The following is a 10,498-nucleotide window of genomic DNA, read 5'->3' on the forward strand; positions in this document are numbered from 1 at the left end:
ACCTCCCCAGACACAACCTACAATCACCCCTGGTGGTGAGTCATGTACACACACACACACACACACACACACACACACTCACACTCACACACACTCACACTCACACTCACACTCACACTCACACTCACACTCACACACACACTCACATACACACACACACAAAACACACACACACACACACACACACACACACACACACACACACACACACACACACACACACACACACACACACACACACACACACACACACACACACACACACACACACACACACACACTGAAGTAAACCCGCAACTGATGCACCAAAACTAACTAAATCGGTTCCTCATTTTGTTATTCACAGTTCCCCATGTGGAAAACCAGAGAACTTGTTGTTTGTGGCAGGATATTCTGACGTAAGCAACACCTGGCCTTAGCAACCCCTCTGACATGATATGAGGTCGTCGGGGTGCTAGTACCTCATCCTCTACCCCACATCTCTGAGGAGGTGTGACATAGATATGAGGTCGTCGGGGTGCTAGTACCTCATCCTCTACCCCACATCTCTGAGGAGGTGTGACATAGATATGAGGTTGTCGGGGTGCTAGTACCTCATCCTCTACCCCACATCTCTGAGGAGGTGTGACATAGATATGAGGTCGTCGGGGTGCTAGTACCTCATCCTCTACCCCACATCTCTGAGGAGGTGTGACATAGATATGACGTCGTCGGGGTGCTAGTACCTCATCCTCTACCCCACATCTCTGAGGAGGTGTGACATAGATATGAGGTCGTCGGGGTGCTAGTACCTCATCCTCTACCCCACATCTCTGAGGAGGTGTGACATAGATATGAGGTCGTCGGGGTGCTAGTACCTCATCCTCTACCCCACATCTCTGAGGAGGTGTGACATATATATGAGGTCGTCGGGGTGCTAGTACCTCATCCTCTACCCCACATCTCTGAGGAGGTGTGACATAGATATGAGGTCGTCGGGGTGCTAGTACCTCATCCTCTACCCCACATCTCTGAGGAGGTGTGACATAGATATGAGGTCGTCGGGGTGCTAGTACCTCATCCTCTACCCCACATCTCTGAGGAGGTGTGACATAGATATGAGGTCGTCGGGGTGCTAGTACCTCATCCTCTACCCCACATCTCTGAGGAGGTGTGACATAGATATGAGGTCGTCGGGGTGCTAGTACCTCATCCTCTACCCCACATCTCTGAGGAGGTGTGACATAGATATGAGGTCGTCGGGGTGCTAGTACCTCATCCTCTACCCCACATCTCTGAGGAGGTGTGACGTAGATATGAGGTCGTCGGGGTGCTAGTACCTCATCCTCTACCCCACATCTCTGAGGAGGTGTGACATAGATATGAGGTCGTCGGGGTGCTAGTACCTCATCCTCTACCCCACATCTCTGAGGAGGTGTGACATAGATATGAGGTCGTCGGGGTGCTAGTACCTCATCCTCTACCCCACATCTCTGAGGAGGTGTGACATAGAGATCAAACAACAACAGAAACACTTAACTGGAGTTCAAATTCAATCCACTATTAAAATGGTCCCATAGGAATATAATATCATTCTAGATCTGTGATAACTCCATCCAAGGAGGTTCTATCCTGTTCTGACCAGCTCTATCTGGTTCTAACCAGTATTCTCCTTCCTCTGCAGTAACCCAGATGGTGGGTCTGACCAGTTATATCTGGTTCTAACCAGTATTCTCCTCCCTCTGCAGTAACCCAGGTGGTGGGTCTGACCAGTCCTATCTGGTTCTAACCAGTATTCTCCTTCCTCTGCAGTAACCCAGGTGGTGGGTCTGACCAGTTCTATCTGGTTCTAACCAGTATTCTCCTTCCTCTGCAGTAACCCAGGTGGTGGGTCTGACCAGTTCTATCTGGTTCTAACCAGTATTCTCCTTCCTCTGCAGTAACCCAGGTGGTGGTGATGCAGCAGCTGCTGCTAAGAGACGTAGCCGGCCAGATGACGTGTCCCCACTGTCAGGTCCAGGTTCTGACAGAGACCACACACACCACTGGACTGGTCACCTGGCTCATCTGTGGAGCCCTCTGCTGCTTCATGTGAGTTATACACGCACACACACACACGAGCATGGACATGCCTGTACGTAGGGGTGGCAGGTAGCCTAGTGGTTAGAGCGTTGAACAGACCTGAGCACGGGTGTTTCCTGTTTTAGTTTCTCTCTATAGGCTGGGAGCAACAAAATAGAGTTGTGGTCAGATTTGCCAAAAGGAGGGCGAGGGAGGGCTTTGTATGCGTTGCCGAAATTAGAGTAGCAATGATCTAGTGTTGCCAGCCCGGGTCGCGCATTCGATATGCTGATTATTTTTTTTAGCATTGTTAATATCCCCAGCTACAATAAATGCAGCCTCAGCATATGTGGTTTCCAGTTTACATTGAGTCCAATGAAGTTCTTTCAGGGCCGTCAAGGTGTCTGCTTGGGGGGGAATATACACGACTGTGATTATGATCGAAGACAATTCTCTTGGTAGATAATGCGGTCGGCATTTGATCGTAAGGAATTCTAGGTCAGGTGAACAAAAGGACTTGAGTTCCTGTATGTTGTTATGATCACACCACGTCTCGTTAATCATAAGGCATACACCCCCGCCCTTCTTCTTACCAGAGAGATGTTTGTTTCTGTTGGTGCGATGTGTGAAGAAACCGGGTGGCTGTTCCGACTCTGATAACGTATCCCGAGTGAGCCATGTTTCTGTGAAACAAAGATTGTTACAATCTCTGATGTCTCTCTGGAAGGCAACTCTTGCTCGAATTTCGTCTGCCTTGTTGTCAAGAGACTGGACATTGGCGAGTAGTATACTCTGGAGAGGTGAGTGGTGTGCCCGTCTACGGAGCCTGACCAGAAGCCCGCTCCGTCTGACCCTTCTGCGCCGCCGTTGTTTTGGGTCGCCTACTGGGATCCGATCCATTGTCCTGGGTGGTGGTCCGAACAGAGGATCCGCTTCGGGAAAGTCATATTCCTGGTCATAACGTAGATAAGTTGACGTTGCTCTTATATCCAATAGTTCTTCCCGGCTGTATGTAATAAGACTTCAGATTTCCCGGGGTAACAGTGTCAGAAATAATACATTAAAAACAAAACAGTGCTAAGAACTCGAAGCGAGGCGTCCATCTCTGTCGGCGCAAAATCAACATGTGTGTGCCAGGAACACACACACACAGGTTACAGGAACACACACACACAGGTTACAGGAACACACACACACAGGTTACAGGAACACACACACACACAGGTTACAGGAACACACACACACAGGTTACAGGAACACACACTCAGGTTACAGGAACACACACACACAGGTTACAGGAACACACACACACACAGGTTACAGGAACACACACTCAGGTTACAGGAACACACACACACAGGTTACAGGAACACACACTCAGGTTACAGGAACACACACACATGTTACAGGAATACACACACACAGGTTACAGGAATACACACACACAGGTTACAGGAACACACACACATGTTACAGGAATACACACACACAGGTTACAGGAACACACACACACAGGTTACAGGAATACACACACACAGGTTACAGGAACACACACACACATGTTACAGGAATACACACACACACACACACACACACACACACACACACACACACACACACACACACACACACACACACACACACACACACACACACACACACACACACACACAGGTTACAGGAACACACACACAGGTTACAGGAACACACACACATGTTACAGGAACACACACACACATACACACATACACACACACACACACACACACACACACACACACACACACACACACACACACAGGTTACAGGAACACACACACAGGTTACAGGAATACACACACACACACACATACACACATACACACACACACACACACACACACACACACACACACACACACACACAGGTTACAGGAACACACACACAGGTTACAGGAATATACACACACTGAATCTCCATCTCTCTCTCTCTCTACCCCATCTCTCTCTCTCTCTCTCTCTCTTACCCCCTCCTCTCTCTCTGTCTCTCTCTCTCTCTCCCCCATCTCTCTCTCTGGCTCTCTCTCTTTCTGTCTCTCTCCCCCATCTCTCTCTCTCTCTCTCCCCATCTCTCTCGGTCTCTCTCTCTCTCTCTCCCCCATCTCCTCCTCTGGCTCTCTCTCTCTCTGTCTCTCTCCCCTATCTCTCTCGCTCTCTCTCCCTCTCTCACCCCCTCCTCTCTCTCTGTCTCTCTCTCTCTCTCCCCCATCTCTCTCTCCCTCTCTCTCTCCCCCCCCCCCCCCCCCCCCCCCCCCCCCCCTCTCTCTCTCTCTCTCTCTCTCTCTCTCTCTCTCTCTCTCTCTCTCTCTCTCTCTCTCTCTCCCATCTCTCCCTCTCTCTCTCTCTCTCTCTCTCTCTCTCCCCCATCTCTCTCTCTCTCTCTCTCTCTCTCTCTCTCTCTCTCTAGGTGCTGGCCATGCTGTTTGATTCCGTTCTGTGTTGACTCTTGTCAGGACGTAGAACACCGCTGCCCCAACTGCAAGAGAGTGATCCACATCCACAAACACATGTGAACAGACCAAGATGAGACACCTGCCACAAAGTGATCCATATCTGCAAACCTACTGTATATATGAATAGACCTAGCCACAGCCTACTGACAGTTCAGTGCGTAATCCACATCAGAAAGACAATAGTCTACTGTCTCTCTGAAATGACCACAGCAGGACAGCTTCCTCTACTGTCTCTCTGAAATGACCACAGCAGGACAGCTTCCTCTATTGTCTCTCTGAAATGACCACAGCAGGACAGCTTTCTCTCTGTCTCTCTGAAATGACCACAGCAGGACAGCTTTCTCTCTGTCTCTCTGAAATGACCACAGCAGGGCAGCTTCCTCTACTGTCTCTCTGAAATGACCACAGCAGGACAGCTTCCTCTACTGTCTCTCTGAAATGACCACAGCAGGGCAGCTTCCTCTACTGTCTCTCTGAAATGACCACAGCAGGACAGCTTCCTCTACTGTCTCTCTGAAATGACCACAGCAGGACAGCTTCCTCTACTGTCTCTCTGAAATGACTGCAGCAGGACAGCTTCCTCTACTGTCTCTCTGAAATGACCACAGCAGGGCAGCTTCCTCTACTGTCTCTCTGAAATGACCACAGCAGGACAGCTTCCTCTACTGTCTCTCTGAAATGACTGCAGCAGGACAGCTTCCTCTACTGTCTCTCTGAAATGACCACAGCAGGGCAGCTTCCTCTACTGTCTCTCTAAAATGACCACAGCAGGACAGCTTCCTCTACTGTCTCTCTGAAATGACCACAGCAGGGCAGCTTCCTCTACTGTCTCTCTGAAATGACCACAGCAGGACAGCTTCCTCTACTGTCTCTCTGAAATGACCACAGCAGGACAGCTTTCTCTCTGTCTCTCTGAAATGACCACAGCAGGACAGCTTTCTCTCTGTCTCTCTGAAATGACCACAGCAGGACAGCTTTCTCTCTGTCTCTCTGAAATGACTACAGCAGGACAGCTTTCTCTCTGTCTCTCTGAAATGACCACAGCAGGACAGCTTTCTCTCTGTCTCTCTGAAATGACTGTACCAGGACAGCTTCCTCTACTGTCTCACTGAAATGACCACAGCAGGGCAGCTTCCTTTCTGTCAATGGGAATGTGTGACAGGGTATTCTTCACCATATGTGCCGGCTGCAAAATAAAAATGGACTATATCGTAAAAATGAATGAAACCAAAAATGTGCTTAAGGTGAGGCATTAGGGTTAGCAGTGTGGTTATATTTGATGACGTTGTGGCTGTGCTACTGATTGTAATGACGTTGTGGCTGTGCTACTGATTGTAATGACGTTGTGGCTGTGCTACTGATTGTAATGACGGTTTTTAATGAAATGGATGTAAACAGAAAGTATTGTTCCTTGTAATAAATAACGGTCAAGTTTGTTGATTGGTTGTTTGCTTTTTTGATTGATGAATAACAAGGATTTTAATCATCTCAATAATACCTTTGACTTTTGAGAGGATATGAAATATTATATTATTTCATAAACACACACAATGCCAGTAATAGAGGCTAAACATAGAAGGTTCCTGTCATCATCTCCAGTAGCACACACACACACACACACACACTCACAGACATACAGACACACACACACACACACACACACAGACATACAGACACACACACACACACACACACACACACACACACACACACACACACACCACACACACACACACACACACACACACACACACACACACACACACACACACACACACACACACACACACACACATACAGACACACACCACACACACACACCACCCCTAATCGGTCTGCACTTTAACCCTTTAGTCACTAAAGCTTAGTGAGTCAGAGGTCTCTGGTCTGTTGATTGGAACCAAGGGAGTCTTCAGGTCTGAGGTCAAGTTCCTGTTCCCTGGCATACTGGGCGTTGTCTCACAGTCAAAGGTGGAGGTGCAGCGAAATGCTTGTGTGTCTAGCTCCAACAGTACAGTAATACCTAATGCTTGTGTTTCTAGCTCCAACAGTACAGTAATACCTAATGCTTGTGTGTCTAGCTCCAACAGTACAGTAATACCTAATGCTTGTGTGTCTAGCTCCAACAGTACAGTAATACCTAATGCTTGTGTGTCTAGCTCCAACAGTACAGTAATACCTAATGCTTGTGTGTCTAGCTCCAACAGTACAGTAATACCTAATGCTTGTGTGTCTAGCTCCAACAGTACAGTAATACCTAATGCTTGTGTGTCTAGCTCCAACAGTACAGTAATACCTAATGCTTGTGTGTCTAGCTCCAACAGTACAGTAATACCTAATGCTTGTGTGTCTAGCTCCAACAGTACAGTAATACCTAATGCTTGTGTGTCTAGCTCCAACAGTACAGTAATACCTAATGCTTGTGTGTCTAGCTCCAACAGTACAGTAATACCTAATGCTTGTGTTTCTAGCTCCAACAGCACAGTAATACCTAATGCTTGTGTGTCTAGCGCCAACAGTACAGTAATACCTAATGCTTGTGTGTCTAGCTCCAACAGTACAGTAATACCTAATGCTTGTGTGTCTAGCTCCAACAGTACAGTAATACCTAATGCTTGTGTGTCTAGCTCCAACAGTACAGTAATACCTAATGCTTGTATGTCTAGCTCCAACAGTACAGTAATACCTAATGCTTGTATGTCTAGCTCCAACAGTACAGTAATACCTAATGCTTGTGTGTCTAGCTCCAACAGTACAGTAATACCTAATGCTTGTGTGTCTAGCTCCAACAGTACAGTAATACCTAATGCTTGTGTGTCTAGCTCCAACAGTGCAGTAATACCTAATGCTTGTGTGTCTAGCTCCAACAGTGCAGTAATACCTAATGCTTGTGTGTCTAGCTCCAACAGTACAGTAATACCTAATGCTTGTGTGTCTAGCTCCAACAGTACAGTAATACCTAATGCTTGTGTGTCTAGCTCCAACAGCACAGTAATATCTAGTAATATAAAACAATAGACAAAAACCACAAAGTTAAAAGAAAGATATAAAGAATGATCAGAACAAGCGATGTCAGAGTCCAGGATCTACAGAGCCAAAGTATTCACACCCCTTGACTATTTCCACATTTGTTGTGTCACAAAGTGGGATTAAATTCATTATTATTATAGTTATTGATACACACAAGAAACTGTTGAGCGTGAAAAACCCAGCAGTGTTGTAGTTCTTGACACACACAAATCGGTGCGCCTGGCACCTACTACCATACCCACTACCATACCTACTACCATACCCACTACCATACCTACTACCATACCCACTACCATACCCACTACCATACCTACTACCATACCCACTACCATACCTACTACCATACCCACTACCCATACCCCCCTACCATACCTACTACCATACCCACTACCATACCTACTACCATACCCACTACCATACCTACTACCATACCCACTACCATACCTACTACCATACCCACTACCATACCTACTACCATACCCACTACCATACCCACTACCATACCCACTACCATACCCCCTACCATACCCACTACCATACCTACTACCATACCCACTACCATACCCACTACCACACCCACTACCATACCTACTACCATACCCCCTACCATACCCACTACCATACCCCATACCATACCCACTAATATACCCACTACCACACCTACTACCATACCTACTACCATACCCACTACCATACCCACTACTCTACCCACTACCATACCCACTACCATACCTACTACCATACCTACTACCATACCCACTACCATACCCCCTACAATACCCACTACCATACCCACTACCATACCCACTACCATACCCACTACCATACCCGCTACCATACCCACTACCATACCTACTACCATACCCACTACCATACCCACTACCATACCCACTACCATACCCACTACCATACCTACTACCATACCCACTACCATACCCACTACCACACCCACTACCATACCTACTACCATACCCCCTACCATACCCACTACCATACCCCATACCATACCCACTAATATACTCACTACCACACCTACTACCATACCTACTACCATACCCACTACCATACCCACTACCATACCCACTACCACACCTACTACCATACCCACTACCATACCCACTACCACACCTACTACCATACCCACTACCACACCTACTACCATACCTACTACCATACCCCCTACCATACCCACTACCATACCCCCTACCATACCCACTACCATACCCACTACCATACCTACTACCATACCCCCTACCATACCCACTAATATACCCACTACCACACCTACTACCATACCAACTACCATACCCACTACCACACCTACTACCATACCCACTACCACACCTACTACCATACCCACTACCCCACCTACTACCATACCTACTACCATACCCACTACCATACCTACTACCATACCCACTACCATACCTACTACCATACCCACTACCACACCTACTACCACACCTACTACCACACCCACTACCATACCCACCACCATACCTACTACCATACCCACCACCATACCTACTACCATACCCACTACCAAACCTACTACCACACCTACTACCATACCCACTACCATACCCCCTACCATACCCACTACCATACCCCCTACCATACCCCCTACCATACCCACTACCATACCTACTACCATACCCACTACCACACCTACTACCATACCTACCACCATACCCACTACCATACCGACTACCATACCTACTACCATACCTACTACCATACCTACTACCATACCTACTACCATACCTACTACCACACCTACTACCATACCTACCACCATACCCACTACCATACCCACTACAATACCCACTACCATACCCACTACCATACCTACTACCATACCCACTACCACACCTACTACCACACCTACTACCATACCCCCTACCATACCCCCTACCATACCCACTACCATACCCCCTACCATACCCCCTACCATACCCACTACCATACCTACTACCATACCCACTACCACACCTACTACCATACCTACCACCATACCCACTACCATACCGACTACCATACCTACTACCATACCTACTACCATACCTACTACCATACCTACTACCACACCTACTACCATACCTACCACCATACCCACTACCATACCCACTACAATACCCACTACCATACCCACTACCATACCTACTACCATACCTACCATACCTACTACCATACCTACCATACCTACTACCATACACACTACCATACCCACTACCACACCCACTACCATACCCACTTCCATACCTACTACCATACCCACTACCATACCCCCTACCATACCCACTACCATACCTACTACCATACCCACTACCATACCCACTACCATACCCCCTACCATACCCACTACCATACCCACTACCATACCCACTACCATACCCCCTACCATACCCACTACCATACCTACTACCATACCCTGCTCAAAGGCACTTCAATGTTTTGTCTCGCCCATCCACCCTCTGAATGGCACACATACACAATCCATGTCCAATTGTCTCAAGGTTAAAAAATATATTTTAAAACCTGTCTCCTCCACTTTGTTAGGTTCTCATTCTCAGAGTAAAAAACTCAACAGACATTTATGAAAGCTTAACCAAGTCTATTACCCAGAGGGTCGATACAGCTGCATTCAGACAAAGACATGTCTTCCCCCGTGGCATTATTCATACCCCCCTTTGGGTGGAGTCTCCTCCTCATCACTACACAGGGCGTCGTTATTTCTACTCAGGGAGCTGAGGGATCTGGGCTGGTTCCTCCCCTTATCAGGACTGCCACATGCCATCGTGTTCCCTGCAATCAGCCCCTCCCAAGCTTCCTTATGCCTCCACCCATCGTGTTCCCTGCACTCAGCCCCTCCCAAGCTTCATCATGTCTCCACCCATCGTGTTCCCTGCACTCAGCCCCTCCCAAGCTTCATTATG

General features: G+C 47.7%; 1 protein-coding gene across 5 annotated transcripts in view; it reads left to right on the plus strand.

The window, feature by feature from the left end:
- The window catches only part of LOC116364984 (lipopolysaccharide-induced tumor necrosis factor-alpha factor homolog), a 9,885-nt gene extending 5,070 nt beyond the window's left edge, over positions 1–4,815 (plus strand). For 3 of the 5 annotated variants that reach the window (XR_004208051.1, XM_031817765.1, XM_031817764.1), the window contains 3 exons: positions 1–35; positions 1,920–2,070; positions 4,487–4,815. The exon at positions 1–35 is cut by the window's left edge and continues 25 nt beyond it. Coding sequence is in view for 4 of the 5 variants with exons in the window: in XM_031817765.1 (XP_031673625.1) it covers positions 1–35; positions 1,920–2,070; positions 4,487–4,592 (292 nt within the window). In the remaining variant the exon portion in view is untranslated. The remainder of the gene's footprint in view (positions 36–1,919; positions 2,071–4,486) is intronic. The other 2 variants (XM_031817766.1, XM_031817763.1) reach the window with 1 other exon arrangement.
- The last annotated feature ends 5,683 nt before the right edge of the window (positions 4,816–10,498 follow it).

Source organism: Oncorhynchus kisutch, unplaced genomic scaffold, assembly GCF_002021735.2.
Source record: "Oncorhynchus kisutch isolate 150728-3 unplaced genomic scaffold, Okis_V2 scaffold1143, whole genome shotgun sequence".
NCBI lineage: Eukaryota > Metazoa > Chordata > Actinopteri > Salmoniformes > Salmonidae > Oncorhynchus > Oncorhynchus kisutch.